Source organism: Rana temporaria, chromosome 10 (genome assembly GCF_905171775.1).
Source record: "Rana temporaria chromosome 10, aRanTem1.1, whole genome shotgun sequence".
NCBI lineage: Eukaryota > Metazoa > Chordata > Amphibia > Anura > Ranidae > Rana > Rana temporaria.
Genome location: NC_053498.1, coordinates 96,713,822 through 96,735,600, shown reverse-complemented (window position 1 = coordinate 96,735,600; position 21,779 = coordinate 96,713,822). Strand labels below are relative to the sequence as shown.

Here is a 21,779-nt window from a genome sequence, read left to right as displayed (position 1 = left end):
GGTAAAAAAATGTTTTTCCTTTACAACCCCTTTAAGGAGGTTTTGTTGTTGTGCACACTTGTGAGTCATTGGAATCTGCCCAACGTGAGAACTCCTTTCACACTTCCCCGTGGGAGTTACATACACTAAACCTTCCCTCTGACAAAGCCAACAGAGACCAAAAAGACCAGTAAGGCTTGGGGCTTATCTTCTTCCTGATATGCCAGCTCTCCACTGGAGGATGGATTCTTGGTGGATATCTCTAGTCAGTGAAAAATATTATAATACAGAATTATTTATTATAATACAGGATTTATATAGCGCCAAAAGTTTGCACAGCACTTTACAATATAAAGTGCATCTACAATACAGTTCAATACAGAAGGAATAGAAAGGCCTTACCAACGAAGCTTACAATCTAATATTTTGAATGTTTCTACTGATTTGAATTTGCCAGCATCTTATGCCTGTGTTTGAGATGCATGTGACAGAATTCGTCTCATACATGTAGGATTTGAATGGTCTGTTAAAATGCCTAGAGGCTAGTGCATTTGCAGTATGCAAAAGACCAGGCTCATTGGAGTTCCATAAACATATTAAAATGCTACATTAGTCATCTTAGCCAAGGAGTTTAATTTTCACTGGAGTCGAACTTCAACCACATTATGGATGTCAGTTGTTCAGCTTACAACATCCAGTTGTTCACTCTTTATGGATCAGATGCTAATCTTAAGAACAGACTCCAGCTACGCTGTTTGATCAGACTTCTGTGATCAGGGGCGGACTGACAACTCATGGGGCCCCCGGGCAATAGAAGAGTATGGGGCCCCTCTGGCTTACAGATGGCCACCACGCCAGGAGGCAGTGCAGAGGCGGGGCAGCTAAAATCTCGGGATTTTCACATGAAAAGCATGTCGGTTTCGGACATATCAGGGACAGATCTAAAAAAAACATAGATTTTTACATACTGTCCCTGGTTTTACTGAGCCTGGCAACCCTGATGGGGCCCCCTAGTGGCATGGGGCCCTCGGGCAGTGCCCGAGTGACTCAATGGTCAGTCCGCCCCTGTCTGTGATATACTATTAGATGGTTTGGGGTTCAATGTCCTCTACATATCTTCCACAGCTAGCTAATATAATGCTTACTAATGGCACTTTGCATCAGAGCTAAAGTAAGGGTATGCATTCTGGCAGATACTAGGACTAGGACAAGAAATCATATGTACACCGAAATATACCCTGTATGCCTGCTGTGCCTCAGATATATGATTATTTTTATGAGCATGCCGTCCTCTGAATTTCACAGGCCCAGAGGACATATCTTGACTATTGATGGCCATTTTAAAGATTACAACCTCACTGGAAGTTCGTTCATATCATTTGAGTCTGAATATTATTTGAGAACTGTAACATTGTATATGAAAATCTTTTGGGGTAGCTTTGCTAGTATATATAAAAGCAGGACAAAAAAAAGGCTTTTAATATACTTTATGTGGATTTTTATATTATTGTGCGTGCGTGCAATACATTTTGTATGTTGCTCGGAATAGCAGTTTCCTGTATTTTTGTGACTATATTTATATATGCAAACTGTGGCCTGTTGCTGCAAATCAGGAGTTCTGTTTTTTTGTTTGGTTTACATTTTGAAAAAGGTCTCCATCAAAGATTTTATTTCTTGTAATACAAAGAGGTTATTTTTTTTTTTGGGGGGGGGTTTAAAAGATTTTAAACATTGAAAAGGTCGCGGCTCTAAAAATGAACTAGCTAAAAAGTAGACATGATGAAAACATGGAGTCATGAGCAAACACTTTTGGCCAAGAAGTCTTAAAGTATCATTAAACCCACATCATTAAAAACGATTAATACATGGTGTATTACATGCTATTCATACTCAGTCACTATGAGGTACATTTTCTGTATTCTGAAAATAATCTCCCCCTCCTGTCCATGTCCCCACTGCAGTTGAGGATTATGCAGAACAGTGTTGCCAGCTAGTACACATGCTCTGTTTTCAGTGTATTTATACTCCAAGCCTTTTCTCCTTGATCACGTCTGAGCAACCCATGTGACTATAGAGTCACACATGTGGGCGTATACATGTAATTAGGGTTGTCCCGATACCACTTTTTTAAGACCGAGTACAAGTACCGGTACTTTTTTCCAAGCACTCGCCGATACCGAATACTGATACTTTTTTTTCCAATGTCATGTGGCAGTTTGACATATAGGGACTGATAGGTGGCACTGACAGGTGGCTGGCACTGATAGGCGGCACTTATGGTCACTGACTTTTGACTGGCGCTGATGGGCACTAATAGGTGGCACTGACAGGTGGCTGGCACTGATAGCTGGAACTTGTGGGCACTGATATCACTGATAGGTGGCACTGATTGCACTGATAAGTGGCACTTGTGAGCACTGATATATGGCACTGATAGGTGGCACTTGTGGGCACTGATAGATGGCACTGATATCACTGATATTTGGCACTTGTAGGCACTGATAGATGGCATTGATTGCACTGATAGGTGCCACTTGTCGGCACTGACAGGTGGCTGGCACTGAAATGCTACAAAAAATGAATTTATAAAAAAAACTATGCTGCAACGCCCATCTTGGTACACCCTGCACTCGACTGCAGTAATGTCAGAGAAACACATTGTGAAGAGTCATGTTCTACTTCCATTTGATTGCTAGATGGCAGCAAAGCTGACAGTGAAACACTCATGCATCACATGACTTCCTGGCTGTCTATAAAAGCTCAGGAAGTACTCAGAGGGATTGCTGGTTCGTCTTTCAGCTTCCTGTTTCCTGTGACTTGTTCCTGTGTTTGATTACCTGCTGTGACCCAGATTGCCTCTGACTCTGCTGATCTTCTCCTGGACCCGACCTCGGCTCGTATTACGAACTCCGCTCATCTCCTGTGTTTGACCCTCGGCCTGTGACCTGGACTTTGCCTCTTATGTCCTTGCCTTGACCTTTTGCCTGTGACCTAGACTTGCCTTGTGTGTTCCCTATACAGTACCTTCAGCTGTGTTTGGACTATCTTATCAGCCCGTGCTTGACCCTCAGCCTGGTTTTGGACTCCCTGACTTAGTTCTTCCAGCAAGCCACGCACCTGCCAGTTTTACACTGCTGCTCGTCCACTTGAAAGACCCTGATACCAGTCTACTTGAACCTGCTGGGTAGCCTGTGCCTCTTTGTGCCTCTCCTCCCCTGTCTCACCTCCAGGGGTCGAGGTGCGCTTAGTCGCAAGGGTGAACCGCTCTCGGCATCTCGGCCTCGGTAAGTACTAGTCTGCCCATGATAAGTAAGCAGCAGCAGCAGACATCTTGTTACACCCAGCCCATATATCTTAGGCTGGTACAACAAGATGTCTGCTGCAGCTTACTGCAGCCAAGTGCAGGGTGTACCAAGATGAGCGTTGGGACGTGAAAAATGCATCATTACTATGTTTCAGCTAACATAGAAGCCATGATGATGGCTTCTATGTTACCCGAAACGTCGAGGTAATATCACATCATCGCATTACTTCCGCCCAACCAAAATACCCCCGGGAATCGTGCACCAGGACACCAACAAGGGGCTCATCCGTTCAGGGCCGATTACCCTTTATATAATCGCCTGCTACATACGCCGGGTGCCAGGACTATCAGGCACTCAGCAATGAGGCTCTCTTTTTGCTCTTATCATCCCCATTCATCCTTATGAGGCACATCTCTACCTCCAAGAAGTCATCCTAACCATTCGGGATATCCCCACATGCGCATAAGACCATACTAGAGATAGGTGGTCCATATCCAGTGGTGAGTGTACATCTATGTGGGGCACCCAGTCCAAGCACCAAGCTGTAGGAGACATCTTCTGAGCACTGAGCACCATATGGGATTATCTGATGTTATTTTTTTAATGATATTTGTAACGGAACCCCAAATGGGACAGGGGTTAAAGCCGTTTAGGATATTCCATTCCAGTACACAAGGCTGCTATCAACACTCCACAATCCTGTGAACACGACCCATACGAATTCCCCTATTAACAAGACACACAGCTCTGTTTGAGGTTCAACAGGAAAATACCCTTTATTGAGAAATACAGCACTTATATACAATTAGGATACTGCAGTAATCAAATGAACAATGACCCAACTCCACCCACAACATCATACAATGCTTACCTAATGAGCCCCAATACACATCTTTTAGTAGACATCCTGACTCCAGCTCTGACCTAATTTACATGAGCTAATTAACTACAGCTGATGACTCATACACCTGACCTTTAGGCTGTCTGTTAACTCACAATACACATTTATCACAGGACTCCTTCACACAATACAGGGTCAATTAGCACAAGCCACAATGAAAGATCCTTAGAAGCCATCCTAGATTCATTTACATCACAACAGACAGACAGGTGGGCTGCAGTCCAATACATATAGCTGGATTCAGGTAGGCGGGCGCATCGCTGCGGCGGCGTAGAGTATCGTATTTACACTACCCCGCCGTAAGTTAGCTAGGCAAGTACTGTATTCACAAAGTACTTGCCTGCTAAGTTACTGCGACATAGCGTGAATAGGCTGGTGTAAGCGTGCCGAATTCAAATGAGGATGTGTTTTATGTAGATTAACTGTGACCCGACGCATGCGCCGTCCGTGTACATATCCCAGTGTGCATTGCGGCAAAGTACGCCGCAAGGGCGTATTGGTTTCGACGTGGACGTAAATTACGTCCAGTCCTATTCACGGCCGACTTATGCAATCGACGTAAACATTTTAAATTTCGACGCGGGAACGACGGCCATACTTAACATTGGCTACGCCACCTAGGGGGCATGTTTATCTTTAGGCGGCCTATCTCTTACGGAAACGGCGTATCTTTACTGCGACGGGTGGACGTACGTTCGTGAATAGGCGTTTCTAGTGATTTACATATTCTACGCCGAACGCAATGGAACCGCCACCTAGCGGCCAGCCTAAATATTGCACCCTAAGATAGGACGGCGCAAGCTGTCGTATCTTAAATAGGTTTAAGTGTATCTCAGTTTGAGAATACACTTAAACTTAGGTCGGCGCAGATTCCGAGTTAGGTCGGCGTATCTACTGATACGCCGGCCTAACTCTTTATGAATCTAGCTATTATTCTGCATGTCCATTATTTTCTGTCTCAATCTGTGCCCAAACGTGACTCCTGTTACAATATTAATGATATTTTCATTAATATATATTTTTTTGTTTGTCCCATGATTTGTCTACTACTTATATCTAACTATTTCTAGTGTAATTTTTTGTTTTATTATACATGTTATTGCTTTGGTAATACTTAGCAAGTTTATTTTTGCAGCTGAAATTTGTTATTATAGGTTCATACTCATATCCATAGGCTACTGTTGTAGCAACGAAAATAAAAATAAAGCATTTTTTTTTATTTCGGGTCTTTCGGATTTCGGATCCTGCACGTTCGTTTGTCACCGTGTACACACGATACGAAAATCGGAAGAAAAATTTCATCCTATGAACGACCTGCGGATTTTCGAATCATTAGTACTGTGCTTTTGACAGCCGATTTAGCATTTTTGTCGGACAAAAGCTGGATGTGCAGACTATAATATCTTTGTTGGATGTTAACTCATCGTCTAATTTCCATTTACTTAGTATGGTTTTTGTACAAAAAAAATCGTAAAAGACAACGTGAGACTAGGGACAACACAGTACAGGTCATTTTCTTTGGAGGGGCTCTTGCACATATTTGCCCTATATAGCAAATAATATTACGAGGTGTATTAATGTGCTGTGGTATATGGCAAATTTTGCCTTTTCCTTCCCCCTTCCCCTACCTCTAATTTGGGAGGATCATTGGACGTGTGACCCCCCTGCAAGCCGTGTGGCCAGTGGAGCTTGTCCACCTTGGAGTTAGGGGTAGGCGCCCCACCAGGACCGACCAATACAAGGCTCTGGGAGATCATATGAAACTACGCTTTTAAAATACAAGTCTCTGGTTTAGCAATCTAACGTGGTAAAAATGTAAGGTAAGATCCCCCTGAGGAAGACCTAGAAGGTCGAAATGCATTGGGGCTTTCTTCTGTTCATCCATTTACACTGAAGTTTGTGCAAAATCAAATACCACATGTTCACGTGTTTCAATATCCTGGCATGTATTTCGCTTTCTTGTAATCACCAGAGCTCATAAATGTATCATTTTTATGTGTCATTTGCTATTTTTCTACAAATAAAACTATTAACTTTTATTCAAACTGTTTTAGTTTGTTGCTGCTAAAAAAAACATGGGAATATGTTCCCGCGCCTAATTTAAATGATCCACGCCCCCTACCTGGATCATTTGCGCCGGAGAATTTACGCTACGCCGCCGCAACTTTACAGGCAAGTGCTTTGTGAATCAAGCACTTGCCCGTAAAACTTGCGGCCGCGTAACGTAAACGAGATACGTTACGTCCGCATAGTTTAACGCCGAGAATCTGGCTCTTAATTACTAAACTTGGATTTAACTGTGATCCCTAATTCATTCCTTACAAATTTACAATAATGAGATATTATATATATATATATATATATATATATATATATATATATATATATATATATATATATATATATATATATATATATATATATATACACTGTTTTGTATTTTTACTTCTAAAATGTGAAATAATTTCATTTTTTAGGCTGCATTCTGCTCGTGAAAGAAACTGGTGCAGTGGGTGAGTATGAAATGAAAAAAAGTTTTCTATCTTATTACATGCAATGCTATATAATATCATAATACATTAACATTAATTCAACATGAATAAATATTTGATTGCTAAAGCACTCTTTTTCATAAAGTTGAAATTTTTGCAAGTAAAATACTAGGTTTTCATCCTTATTTACTCCTTAATCGCTTCTAATGCCGCGTACACACGATCATTTTTCGGGTTGTAAAAAATGATCAATGTCATTAAAAACGATCGTGTGTGGGCTTCAGAGCATTTTTTGGGTTCTGAAAAACGGCCAAAAAAAATTCAAACATGCTCTATTTTTTAACGACGTTTTTAACGTTGTAGTTTTTCGGGTTGTAAAAAATGGTCGTGTGTGTGGGCTTTAACGACGTGAAAAATCTGTGTATGTTTAGAAGCAAGTTATGAGACGGGAGCGCTCGTTCTGGTAAAACTACCGTTCGTAATGGAGTAAGCACATTCATCACGCTGTAACAGACAGAAAAGCGCGAATTGTCTTTTACTAACACAAAATCAGCTAAAGCAGCCAAAAGGGTGGCATCATCCGAATGGAACTTCCCCTTTATAGTGCCGTCGTACGTGTTGTACGTCACTGCACTTTGCTAGAGCATTTTTTTTTCACGATCGTGTGTAGGCAAGGCTGTTTTAATGATCGGGTTGAAAAAAACGTTGTTTTTTCTAGAGCCTGAAAAACATATAGCCAGATTCATAGCGAGTTTGTCAGTAGATACGCCGTCGTAACTCTGAATCTACGCCGGCGTTAATTTAAGCGTATTCTGAAAACCAGATACGCTTAAATTAGGCTAAGATACGAGTGGTTTAAGTCTCCTACGCCGTTGTATCTTAAAGTGTAATTTTTAGGCTGGCCGCTTGGTGACGCTTCCGTTGAGTTCGGCGTAGAATATGTAAATGACTAGATACGCCGATTCACGAATGTACGCTTGCCCGTCGCAGTAAAGATACGCCGTTTCCGTAAGAGATACGCCGCGTAAAGATAAAGCTGCCCCTAGAAGGCGTAGTCAATGTTAAGTATGGCCGTCGTTCCCGCGTCGAAATTTGAAAATTTTACGTTGTTTGCGTAAGTCGTCCGTGAATGGGGCTGGACGTAATTTACGTTCACGTTGAAACCAATGCGTCCTTGCGGCGTACTTTGGAGCAATGCACACTGGGATATGTACACGGACGGCGCATGCCATTCGTAAAAAACGTCAATTACGTCGGGTCACGAGTAATTAACATAAAACATGCCCCCCCATCCTCATTTGAATTAGGCTCGCTTACGCCAGCCGCATTTACGCTACACCGCCGTAAGTTAGGAGGCAAGTACTTTGTGAATACAGTACTTGCCTCTCTGACTTAAGGCGGCGTAGCGTAAATACGATACGCTACGCCGCCTTAAAGTTGCGCGCCCCTACCTGAATCTAGCTAATAGTTTTTTACAACCCGAAAAATGATCGTGTGTACGCGGCATAAGGCTAATAATCTTCTGCAGCCTCTTTGCAGTTTTATTTTCTGTCTATATGCATGTACTTCAGTGATGACTGCCTGTCATTTCTACGGCTACATTTCCTGATAATGACAACAGTGGATTTGACTGTATAATGTTTGTTGAAATTCACTTTTTTAATATATGCACTGTTAGTGATTGAATTTGCATACACTTTATAGATTTATGTCATTCATACAGTATACATTTTACAACTATTTGTAAAATCCATTGATAACTTGTCATTTATTGATGTGAACATGTGTATTATAACTATTGTTTGCAGTCATATGACATTAAAATGTAAAAGGTGTGATAGAATCTAAATTGATGGAAAAGCGTAAAAGAGAAGTAAAAGTTTATTTTTTTGGAATCATGCTTACCTTGGTGGATGCAGCATAGGTCTGATTGCTGCATCTGTCCCCCGGCTCCTCTGCACTGATAAACGAGCCACTGAACACTGCTGATTGCCTGGGTTTTCAGAGCTCCCCGAGCAGAGAACTGTAGACTGTCAGTCACAGCTCTCTGCTCTGCCCCCTCCTTGCTCACTGGAGCGCTAAGCTGTGGAGGGGCGGCTGGCTCAGGCTCTCATCGGCTCACTGAGAGGTTTCAGTTCAGGCACCATGTAGATCCTGACTCCATTGTTAAATTTCCTTTCAAATTAAATTCAACTATGTAGTGTAAGGGCCTGCCTGATTGCTTACAAATTGAAAGTGTTTACGTTTGACCTCACATTATAGCACCCTCTAGTGTGTGCAAGGTATTAGTGTAGGTTTGTTAATGTAGGCTTGTTAGTGTAGGTACATTTATTTAGCTCACGGCTAAGCTTGAGCTGTGGATCTGGGTCAGGGTTCAGTGAGTCGGGGTGGATGACTCATCCTGACAGCTCCTCTGGTGCCTCGCCATGAGTTGTATAAACTTCTGGAACTAGTGGGTGGAAGTTAGGAGGAGCTGTTTTTAATACTTATGAGGGTCTCAGCCTATCCCCAAAAAATGGGCTGGCAGGGGACAGGCCACCTCATAAATAGGCAAAAGTCATGCCAGCAGTGGCAGCCAGGTGGAAGATGGAGAATGGGTACTAAGGAGGCTGTTGGTGGTCCTCAGGGGTTCCTTTTAGTCTGGGGGGGGTGACCTTGGGCCTGGGGCTTGGGTGCTGGGAGGATCCTGCCATAACACGCAGAGGAAGCCCTTCCTGGAGGTGGGGGAGCAAGGAGAGAGGTCAGCAGGAGAAGGTCAGCACTACTGGGGACTTACAATAGGGGGGAGACTGTCACATGTAGCCAGTTCTCCCTGAAAACAGCGGTGTGCATAAGTCTTCATCCCTTCTCTGGGAGATACTCCAAAAGCATTTTGTTAAAATAAATTTGATAAAAATCCAAAAAAATCGATTTAAAAAAAAAAAAATCAGATTAAAAAAAAAAAAAAAAAAGAATTTTGTTGATTTTTTTTAAATCATTGATTTATATATACCCTGATGTGTGGCCAGCTTTAAGCGCCTGCTGCTGGCAGCAAATTCTTGTAAGGAGGGAGCAGAGGCCTACTGGTACAATGGGAGTTATTTACGAAAGGCAAATCCTCTTTGCACTACAAGTGCAAAGTGCACTTGAAATTGCACTGAAAGTGCACTTGTAAGTGCAGTCGCTGTAAATCTGAGGGGTAGATCTAAAATTAGGGGAAAATGCTGTTTTTTTTATTTGCATGTCCACCTTGGATCTACAGCGACTGCACTTCCAAGTGCACTTTCAGTGCAATTTCAAGTGCACTTTGCACTTGTAGTTTGCACTTGTAGTGCAAAGTGGATTTGCCTTTCGTAAATAACCCCCAATGTGTGTCTGTATTTGTAAGTCTTTGCAGGCAACAGGGCTTCAGACTCTACCAGACTTCTCTTCCTTTCAAGGGAGTGCCAGGATCCTCTCAGGTCAGACATAATTTCCCCTCCATCAGGACTTCAATCCTCTTGCACTGCCACCTTGGATACTGTACCTCGACCATTTCACACATTTCCCCAGGCCACAGCCTGGGGGAACTAGACCTCACTAGATCACTCCTCAAACATTTATAGCCTCCATGAACCACTGGCCATAAATTTACGAGTGGTAGCTAGAGGGGACATAATGCTCAATAACACAAAATCTCACTGGCGCAATAACTATTGCCCTGAGTGATGGTGGCACCCAGTGCCAGCCGCAGAGAACAACAGCAATCCTGAACCTAGAGGAAAAACCAATTGAGAAAAATACAAATTTGCCTAGGCCAAACTACTACCCAGGAAAGCTAAGTTTACGAGAAACCTTTGACGCCAGGGTGGCTATGCATGGATTTCAGTGAGCAGCCTTTATGTAGTGTTTTCAACTGTTTCATTGCAACCTGCAGTCTTAGCTGGATATTGTCCATTTCTGCCTGACGGACTATTGAAGCTTTGAATAATATTAGGGGACCACCCAAACCAGAGGGTAACATTGTCACATCATCTACAGAGCCTCTTATGAAGACCCCACATTTATCCCTATATCCAGTGGAAATACATGCAGATTCAGAAATTATGTATTGTATTAATTTCTTATTTTTTTCTAGACCAGCTGAACAAGCCATATTTAGAAGTGCTTACAAGTTATCCCGATGACGTCATTGTGATTGGTGGCAAGGTTCGGTTGCATTGCAAAAATAGGACAAAGGCAGAAACGTTCTACCTGACGAAAGATCAGAATGACATAGGAAGTCAAAACAATTCAGAATTTTCTATTGTAGATCTAAAACTTAGTGACTCTGGCCTCTACTCCTGCAGATACAGTTGGAACAATGTTTTCTCGGAGCCCAGTGAGCACCAGGATATATATGTTCACGGTAAGATGATTATCTAGAATCCACTGAGATATGTAATGTATAAATGTTTAACATTGATAATTGCTTTTTTATATAACACATTTAATAACCTCCACATGATTTTTGTCTACACTTCACATTTCAAGGGGATATAAAAAAAATATATAGGTTTTATTCCTAGGATAGTCCACCCATACTACAACATTGAGGGATAGTCCTCTTGTACCAAATTGTAATGTAACTGTAATGTCTGCCTTTATTTTGTTAAGCGCTGCGCAAACTGTTGGCGCTATATAAAACCTGTATATTAATAATAATAATAATAATAATAGTTTACCTGAATCTGGGGGGTATTATGTAGGTCCTGTATTGTTTTTAGGGGTTCCTGGTTCTTCCCATTTTCACTGAATGTAGTTAGCACTGCAGTGATCTAACCTGCCCTTCACGTTTGACTCAGGTGAAAGAGAATAATCAAAGAACAACTGTGTAGAGATTTACCAACAGGCAAAAGATCTGCATAACAAACACTTTCAGCACTCATAAATGCTTACTTAAAGTGGTTTTATTTTGTTTCCTAAAATGTAAAACATGTTATACTTACCTGCTCATCAGCAGCCCCGAACCTACTCTTCTGGGGTTCTACCGCCGGTGCTCTCCGCTCCTCCTTTTCTTTGAGTGCCCCCATAGCAAGCCGCTCGGTCCCAAGCTGGGCTGTGTGCATCTATAGACACACATAGCACGGCCCGCCCCCTCTTTACAAGATTTGATTGAGAACAGCAGGATCCAATGGTTCCACTACGGTCTATGTGCCTATGAGACCAGGAAGAGAGAAGGAGAGCTGCTACCAGGAAGAGAGAAGGAGAGCTGATGCAGATGGAACAGCTCTGGATCGAATGGACTCAGGTAAGTGTGAAAGAGGAGCTCTGTGCTTGGCTAGTTTTGGTGCCCAAGCACAAGGATATTCCCCCACTCCAGCCCTTCTAGAACACAATCCCAACTGCTGAGGCCGCCATAGAGTGAATGAATGCATGAATGAGTGACTTATATAGCACTACACATGCAAACTGAATTGCCTCTAGGTGCTTTTCTGCAGCCAGTGTCTTCCTGGCTGGTGCGGTCACTTACCCTGTAGGATCTTGACACGTTTGGGACACACAGTGGTACACACAAATTTACATACAGTAGGTGAACCCGATTTTGTGTCAATCTCGCTCTCTTTCTCGGCGAGATTGAGCACCTACGAGCCCCATCGCGGGAGCCAGCGCCGAGCTGGCTTGCCGCGATGGAGACAGAGCCGTCATAGAAGCGACGGGAGATCCGACTTGGATTCCCGCCAATTCTACACGTGTGCGGCGTTTGTTATGAATCCTGAGGGGGAAGTCCCCGCCGGATTTTAAATAAAAATCCGGCATGGGTCCCCCCCTCAGGAGCATCCCGGGCCCTTAGGTCTGTTATGGGTTGTAAGGAGAGCCCCCCTACGCCGAAAAAAAACGGCGTAGGGGGTCCCCCTACAATCCATACCAGACCCGTATCCAAAGCACGCTACCCGGCCAGCCAGGAAGGGAGTGGGGACGAGCGAGCGCCCCCCCCCTCCTGAGCCGTACCAGGCTGCATGCCCTCAACATGGGGGGGTTGGGTGCTCTGGGGCAGGGGGCGCACTGCGGCCCCCCACCTCAGAGCACCCTGTCCCCATGTTGATGAGGACAGGGCCCCTTCCCGACAACCCTGGCCGTTGGTTGTCGGGGTATGCGGGCGGGAGGCTTATCGGAATCTGGGAGCCCCCTTTAATAAGGGGGCCCCCAGATACCGGCCCCCCCACCCTAAGTGAATGAGTATGGGGTACATCGTACCCCTACCCATTCACCTGCAAGAAAAGTGGTAAAAACACAAATAAACCACACAGTGTATTAAAATATTTTATTTTTCTGCTCCGGAGGCCGCCCCCTGTCTTCTTTATTAGCTCTTTTACCAGGGGGGGCTTCTTCTTTGACGTCTTCGGGTGGGTGGGGGCCGCCGTCTGGTTCTCTTCCACCGCCGGGGGGGGTGGCTTTTAAAAAAGCCCCCACCCCCCCGGCGGGTTTCCTCCGGCGTCTTCGGCGGGGCTCTTCTTCTTCCCCTATCCCGACGGGTCTTCTCCGCTATCCGGGGGGTCTCGCCGCTCTCCGCTGTTGACTCGTCGCACCCCGGTTCTTCGTCTCGCAGTCCGGTCCCTTCTTCCGTGCTGTACGTCTTCTTCCGCGCTGTGACGTCATGTTCTTCACTTCTCTTCTTCTCCCGATGTTGACTCGCCGGTGATCTGCCGTGCTGGTTCCAGGCATCACGGAAGTTCCAGCGCATGCGCGAACTGAGGCGCAGAGATGGTTCCAGCCATCGGGAAAGTTCCGTCAAGCACTGCGCAGGTGCAAACTTGCTGACGGAAATCCCCGAACGGCGGCCGGCATCCAGAGCGACGTGGACTTAGAGGAAAGTGGCCAGTCGGCCTCACGTCCTCGCTGCGCTCGGACGGCTCGCTTCGCTCGCTCGGCCTCCTGGCTCTTTTTTTAACATCCTCCAATCCACGGGGATGTTAAAGAATGAGCCTGGATGCCGGGCGAGGTTCGGGGATTTCCGTCGGGAAGTTTGCGCCTGCGCAGTGAGTGGAGGAACTTCCCCCATAGGGGAACATAGAGGACAAGTCACCGGTCCTCCTCGCTGAAATGACGGATGCGCGCCTTGCATCGGACCTATATAGGCCTCACAGTCCCATCATGCTCTGTACCTACCCATGTGATACCTACCACGTGGTAGGTATCACATGGGTAGGTACAGAGCATGATGGGACTGTGAGGCCTATATAGGTCCGATGCAAGGCGCGCATCCGTCATTTCAGCGAGGAGGACCGGCGAGTCAACATCGGGAGAAGAAGAGACGTGAAGAACATGACGTCACAGCGCGGAAGAAGACGTACAGCACGGAAGAAGGGACCGGACTGCGAGACGAAGAACCGGGGTGCGACGAGTCAACAGCGGAGAGCGGCGAGACCCCCCGGATAGCGGAGAAGACCCGTCGGGATAGCGGAAGAAGAAGAGCCCCGCCGAAGACGCCGGAGGAAACCCGCCGGGGGGGTGGGGGCTTTTTTAAAAGCCACCCCCCCGGCGGTGGAAGAGAACCAGACGGCGGCCCCCACCCACCCGAAGACGTCAAAGAAGAAGCCCCCCCTGGTAAAAGAGCTAATAAAGAAGACAGGGGGCGGCCTCCGGAGCAGAAAAATAAAATATTTTAATACACTGTGTGGTTTATTTGTGTTTTTACCACTTTTCTTGCAGGTGAATGGGTAGGGGTACGATGTACCCCATACTCATTCACTTAGGGTGGGGGGGCCGGTATCTGGGGGCCCCCTTATTAAAGGGGGCTCCCAGATTCCGATAAGCCTCCCGCCCGCATACCCCGACAACCAACGGCCAGGGTTGTCGGGAAGGGGCCCTGTCCTCATCAACATGGGGACAGGGTGCTCTGAGGTGGGGGGCCGCAGTGCGCCCCCTGCCCCAGAGCACCCAACCCCCCCATGTTGAGGGCATGCAGCCTGGTACGGCTCAGGAGGGGGGGGGCGCTCGCTCGTCCCCACTCCCTTCCTGGCTGGCCGGGTAGCGTGCTTTGGATACGGGTCTGGTATGGATTGTAGGGGGACCCCCTACGCCGTTTTTTTCGGCGTAGGGGGGCTCTCCTTACAACCCATAACAGACCTAAGGGCCCGGTATGCTCCTGAGGGGGGGACCCATGCCGGATTTTTATTTAAAATCCGGCGGGGACTTCCCCCTCAGGATTCATAACAAACGCCGCACACGTGTAGAATTGGCGGGAATCCAAGTCGGATCTCCCGTCGCTTCTATGACGCGCTTGCTGGGATGTGCTGTCACTATTCCAGTGAGTGTGAGATGTCGGCGAGATCTCGGCACCCTGTCGCCGAGTATCAGCGCGACGCTGTCCTGCTAAAAGCACAATATCACAAACACCTACTGTATATACTGGGCCAATTTGGACAGGATCTAATTAACCTACCAGTGGCACCTCTGAGTGTAGCTACATGGTTACATTTAATGAAGGTACAACATTTAGCAACTTGGTTGATGATTAAAACAGGCACATCTAAGTATGCAGGCATCTGGGGCAAAGCTGTCTACCTAGACCAGGGATCCTCAAACTACAGCTGTTGTAGAACTACACATCCCTAGAGGCATTGTAACACACCGACATTCACAGACATGACTAGGCATGATGGGAATTGTAGTTCCTGAACAACTGGAGGGCCGTAGTTTGAAGACCCATGACCTAGACCATCCTCCGCACCACCGTCTACATCGTCCCTTCCACGCTGTACTCCATGAGCGCTTGAAGCCTCGCTTTCAGATCGCTCAACTGCAGGGTAGTCTTCCCGGTCATGATTGCAAACTGACAGCGGTGAGAGCTGGCGGTGTGGAGGATGGTCTATGTTGACAGTTTTACCTCGGATGCCTGCATATTTAGATGTGCCTCTTTTAATCATCAGCCATGTGAGTTGCTAAATGTTGTACCTTCATTTAATGTAATTATATTTCTACACTTAGAGGCGCCTCTCTTCTCTTTACTACTCTGTAGCTCCTGCTGGATTTTGCGTCTAATTCCCTTGTGGAAGCTTCAATTTGTAGATGGACATTTTATGGTTACACAACCTATCACATTGCTATAATCGTTTTATATGGACTATAAACTGAAGGATTTATGAATAAATGGTTGTGGAACAAATCATTTGAGTTTCCATTATTTCTTATGGGGGAATTTGCTTTCATATACAAGTGCTTTGGATTACAATCATGTTTCCAGAGCTAATTATGCTCACAATCCAAGGTATTACTGTATTAATAAGAAGGAATGTCCACAAAATTGTTAGCTTTACTGCACTTTACAGATGTTGTAAGGGAATGGAAAGACAGTCACATCGCTAGGACATACATTCCTGAGTCACTTAGCATACACCAGGGGTTCCCAACCAGTGGCCCGCAGAGCCCTTTGATGTGGCCCGCAACCTCCTGCTTTGGGATGTAATAAAATAGAATAGAATACTGTTATTAAAGGTACATTTATTACTAAAATCACAGTGTATATATGGGCATATCTGTCATGCAGTGGTTACTGTGCTGCTTTCAAACGGGTCCGCAGGTGCAGAGCAGTGCACCTGTGGGTTACCTGCATGGAGCAATAGACTGCATGGAGCAATAGACTTCTATTACCTGCGAGTTTTGTGTGCTTATTGAAAGGGCACCACACCTATAGGATATAATAGAAGTCTATGGCAAAGTGCAGCTAACCTGCAGGAAAATCACAGATGAACTGTGCCGCACCCGCGGTGCAGGTAAACAACAGTGCATCAGAGTGAAAGCAGCCTTAGGCCCCTTTCACAAAGTCAGTCCGACCCAATCGGGACCTCCATTCACCTCTCAGGCCCCGTACACACGTCCGAGAAATTAGTTGGGCAAAACACATCCTTTTGCTCGTCGCGTTCCTTGTGAAGCCGCCGAGGATCTCGGCGAGCCAAATTTTCCCATTGCCCAACGAGGAAATAGAGAACATGCTCTCTATTTGGCTCGACGAGTTCCTCAACGGGTTTCTCGGCGAAAAGTGTACACACGGCCGGTTTTCTCGGCAGAATACGTCTCCCATCAAGATTCTTGCTGAATTCTGCCGAGAAAGCCGGTCGTGTGTACAGGGCCTAAGGAGTGGCAGAGGTAAATGGACTTGTGTTTGTTTACCTACCTCCAATCCAATCCGCTCAAAAAAAAAAAAAGAAGAATAGGGTGGGCAGCCATCCACCCGCTCCACTCATTGTGGCCCATGACCGGTTACCAAGTCGCTTAAGTGGCCCTTGCTCTTCAAAAGGTTGGGCACCCCTGGCATACACAGTCAATCACATAAAGTGGACAATCAGCAGTAATCACCAGTGAAAGCATGTGCAGCATCTCCCTCTAGTCTCTTCTCTGCCAAGGGTCATCAGTACTCACAGAACTGTGTTCTATGTAAACACCTCCTAGCTAGGTATACCTCCCCTGGGGACCCTCCAAGGAAGCAGCCTCATACAGGGATCTCCAACCTGGTCTAAAAGACCCTTTACAATCCGCCCTAGCCCCCACCTCCTTATAGTAATATTATAGTTCTTTAAAGGGGTTGTAAACCCTTGTATTTTTTTTAAACAACAAGCATGTTATACTTACCTCCACTGTGCAGTTTGTTTTGCACAGACTGGCCCAGATCCACCTATTCTGGGGTCCCCCGGCGTGGCCTGGGCCGGTAGGGGGGAAAGTGCCCTGTATTGAAGTGGTTAAAAAAAAATAGTGTCCCTCAATGTAAACCCATCGTCAATCACACTGCCCTCTGCATTGAAAAATAAAATAAAATAAAAACGCTCCGCCTCCTGGTCAGCTGTCAGCGGAGAAACCCATTGACAGCGGATGACTTATTGGTTGTTAAGGATGCCAGCTTCCTGGCCCGCTCCTTAACAACCAACGCTTTCCATGGGGGGCATGGGCATGGACACAGACAGCAGGAATCCACCCTGGCCCCCATGTCACTGGATTTGATTGACAGCAACGGGAGAAAATGGCTCCTGCTGCTATCAATATATCCAATGAAGACCAGAGACAGTGGCTGGAGCTGCTGGGCTTGTCCTTGATGCTGGAACAATTGGTTTCAGGTAAGTAAAAGGGGGGCTCTTGGGGGCTGCAACACAGAAGGTTTTTCATCTTAATGCATGGAAAGCATTAAGGTGAAAAACCTCAAGACTTTGCAACTCCTTTAAGTTTAATGAAACACATTACTGTATTTATTGGCATATAACACTCAACTTTTTTACCCTGAAAATAGAGGGTAAACTGTGCCTGCGTATTATACGCAGGGGGCTATCTAAAGTTTTTTTCCTGAAACTTCCCTCTTAAAGTTAGGGGCCTAGATTCACGTATGCTCATTTACATATTCGACGCAGAAATCAACGGAAGCGCCACCTAGCGGCCAGCGTAAATATGCACCCAAGATACGACGGCGTAGGAGACTTACGCCGCTAGTATCTTGGCTGAATTTATGCGTAACTGATTCTATGAATCAGGCGCATAGATACTACGGCGCCCATTCGGACTTACGATGGCGTATCTGGAGACACGCCGTCGTAAGTCTTTGAGAATCTGGGCCAGGGTGCGTGTTGTACGTCTATGCGTGTTATAAGCTGACAAATACAGTACTTAACAGATAATTATTAATTAGTTGCTAAGGGCCAGATTCACAGAAGAGATACGACGGCGTATCTCCTGATACACCATCGTATCTCTTGTTCTATCTATGCGGCTGATTCATAGAATCAGTTCCGCATAGATAGCCCTAAGATCCGACAGGTGTAATTGACTTACACCGTCGGATCTTAGGATGCAGTACCTCGGCCGCCGCTGGGTGGAATTTGCGTCGTATTCCAGCGTTGGGTATGCAAATTAGCAGTTACGGCGATCCACGAAGGTTTTTCCCGCTGTTACGTCGGCGCACGTCTTAGTTTCCCGTTGCAAAGTTAGGGGTGCTATTAACATGGTGTAAAATTACTCCACCATGTTAAAGTATGCCCGTCGTTCCCGCGTCGCTTTTTAATTTTTTTTTTCGGCGTAAGTACGTTACGCACGTCGCGATTCACAAACACGTCGCGCCGCCGTAATTTTGCGCAAAGCACGTCGGGAAAATTGCGAACGGAGCATGCGCAGTACGTCCGGCGCGGGAGTGCGCCTAATTTAAATGGTACCCGCCCCATTTGAATTGCAAGTTTACAGGTAAGTGCTTTGTGGATCGGGCACTTACACTGAAAACTTGCGGCGGTGTAACGTAAACGGGTTACGTTACACGGCCGCAATTCTACGTGAATCTGGCCCTAAATGCTTGTGTGAATAGACTCAAGCACAAAGTAACATTATAAAAGAAAACTTCACTTAACACAACATAATGGTATAAGCCCTTTGCACAGATGACACCATTTTTACCTGGAATATGAAATTAATCAGTTTTACTATATTTACAACTTTATTTTGTGTATTTTTATATACAATAAATGCTGCTTAATATGGGTTTCTTACTTTTATCATCTTTTCATCTTTGCAGACAAATACCCACCACCACAAATTACAGTGAAACCCCGAAAAATTGTACGACCAGGAGAAGACATAACAATAACATGTGCTACTCCCTATTCCAACATGCAATTTACTTTTTACAAGAATGGTCAATCTTTCAAAGTTAGCAACGATAATCCATTTTCGTATTTTAAAAGAAATGCAGGAGAGGAAGATGTTGGCCAATATGCATGTGATTTCAGGACTAAATCTGACAGCAAAGCCCAAATCCAGTCCTATCTCAGTGACTATATTACGATAAAAGTTAAAGGTAATACTTAAACATTATTCTTGTAAATTGCAAATAAAGTAGGGTTGTCCCGATACCACTTTTTTAGGACCGAGTACAAGTACCGATACTTTTTTTTATGTACTCGCCGATACCGAATACCGATACTTTTTTTTAAATGTGTCCCCAAATGCAGCCATGTCCCCCCACAAATGCAGCCATGTCCCCCCCATATGCAGCCATGTCCCCCCACAAATGCAGCCATGTCCCCCCACAAATGCAGCCATGTCCCCCCCATATGCAGCCATGTCCCCAAACATATGCAGCCATGTCCCCAAACATATGCAGCCATGTCCCCCACATATATGCAGTCATGTCCCCCACATATATGCAGCCATGTCCCCCCACATAAATGCAGCCGTGTCCCCCCACATAAATGCAGCCATGTCCCCCCACATATATGCAGCCATGTCCCCCCACATATATGCAGCCATGTCCCCCCATATATCCAGCCATGTCCCCCCACATATATGCAGCCATGTCCCCCCATATATCCAGCCATGTCCCACCATATATGCAGCCATGTCCCCCCATATATGCAGCCATGTCCCCCATACAGTATATGCAGCCATGTCCCCCCATATATCCAGCCATGTCCCCCACATATATGCAGCCATGTCCCCCATACAGTATATGCAGCCATGTCCCCCATATATGCAGCCATGTCCCCCACATATATCCAGCGGCCATGTCCCCAAACATATGCAGTCATGCCCCCATACCTGATCATGATGCCGATGCCGCCCCCCGCGTTAATCATTGTGCGGCGAACATTACAGGCAGCTTTCATTTCAATAGCTGTTTTCCCTGCCACGCCGTGTAAAGGACACTCCCCCTTGCTTAGGATTGGACAGATCGGATTGGTCCAAGGGGGAGTGTCTATACACGGCGCGGCGGGCAAAACAGCTATTCAAACTAAAGGTGCCTGTAATGTTCGCCGCACGGTGATTAACGACATGCGGCGGGGGGGGGGGTATTCTATTTAGGTATCGGGGGTATTTGCGGGAGTACGAGTACTCCCGCAAATACTCGGTATCGGTCCCCGATACCGATACTGGTATCGGTATCGGGACAACCCTAAAATAAAGTGTAAGAAAATGTAACAATTGTTATCCCACGTATGAGGAAAGGCAGCTGCATAGGCCCAGGCTATTAAAATTTCTGAGCTTTTCAGAGCTGTGGTAGGTAGCTACCCATGGCCATAGAAATCTATGGTCATGGTGGTGCAGTAAAAATAGGGGGCACATCAGTGAAATCAAGCCATGAACATTGGCTGTTTCAGCAAATATAGGGCAACGAATGGCAAGCCGCTAAGTTGACAAATTTTCTATCTGCCCTTAGCAAACATTATTTAATTATTTCTTTAGAACAGTACTAGAAAAACATTGAAGGGAAATGATTGATCTCAATAGCCAGCAAGAACTATCCCTTATGCCGCGTACACAAGACCGTTTTTCATGACGAGAAAAATGCAATTTTTTAAATTGGTCGTGAAAAACGGTCGTGTGTAGGCTCCAGAGCATTTTTCTCAACGAGAAAAATTGGCATTAAAAATTTAGAACCTGCTCTATTTTTTCTCGTCAGGAAAAAAAAGCACATGCTCAGAAGCAAGTTATGAGACGGGAAATTAGCATAATCGGCCCAAAGTGTGGCGCCATTCGAATGGAACTTCCCCTTTATAGTGCCGTCGTACGTGTTGTACGTCACCACGCTTTGCTCAAACATTTTTTTTCACGATCGTGTGTATGCAAGGCAGGCTTTACAAGAATCACGTCGAGAAAAACTTTGTTTTTTCCATGACATTAAAAACGGTCGCATAAGTTTCAGTCATAAGGCCCAGTTGTTACATCATGGGGTGGTAATTGTATACCCCCTATATATCCTTTAAATACTGTAGCATTTCCTATTATTCCCTCTGTAATATGATAGCCCTCACATTCAATATATAGTGCTATTGTCTCTGCTTAGTGTCCTTTGCCAGCTCTGGGTGTTACTAGAGATGAGATTAAACATAGGTCCAAGCAGTGGCGGCCTGTCCATTAGGGACACACGAGCGCCACCCCCTCTATCCATGCACCCAGCCCCCTGATCTACACACAGGGCACCAGACTATGTGTCATGAATATGCATCATGTCTGTCTGCCTACCTGATCTCCATGTGTTCATTAGAGGCAGATCCTGTTCTGGTTTCCCTTCTTATCACTTCCTCTTCCTGTATGGCTCCACCCTAGTCCATCCCAGGAAGCCTATATTAACCTTTGCTCTACAGGTCTGCAGTGCTGTTCAACAGTGTTCCTATGCTCAGTTCCTGTCTGCAG

General features: G+C 45.5%; 1 protein-coding gene across 1 annotated transcript in view; it reads left to right on the top strand.

The window, feature by feature from the left end:
- LOC120915354 (immunoglobulin superfamily member 1-like) overlaps nt 1-21,779 on the top strand; it is a 65,719-nt gene that overhangs the window by 23,461 nt on the left and 20,479 nt on the right. Inside the window, exons 2-4 of the mRNA XM_040325775.1 lie at nt 6,663-6,698; nt 10,774-11,043; nt 19,162-19,443. Of these exons, the coding sequence (XP_040181709.1) occupies nt 6,663-6,698; nt 10,774-11,043; nt 19,162-19,443 (588 nt within the window). The remainder of the gene's footprint in view (nt 1-6,662; nt 6,699-10,773; nt 11,044-19,161; nt 19,444-21,779) is intronic.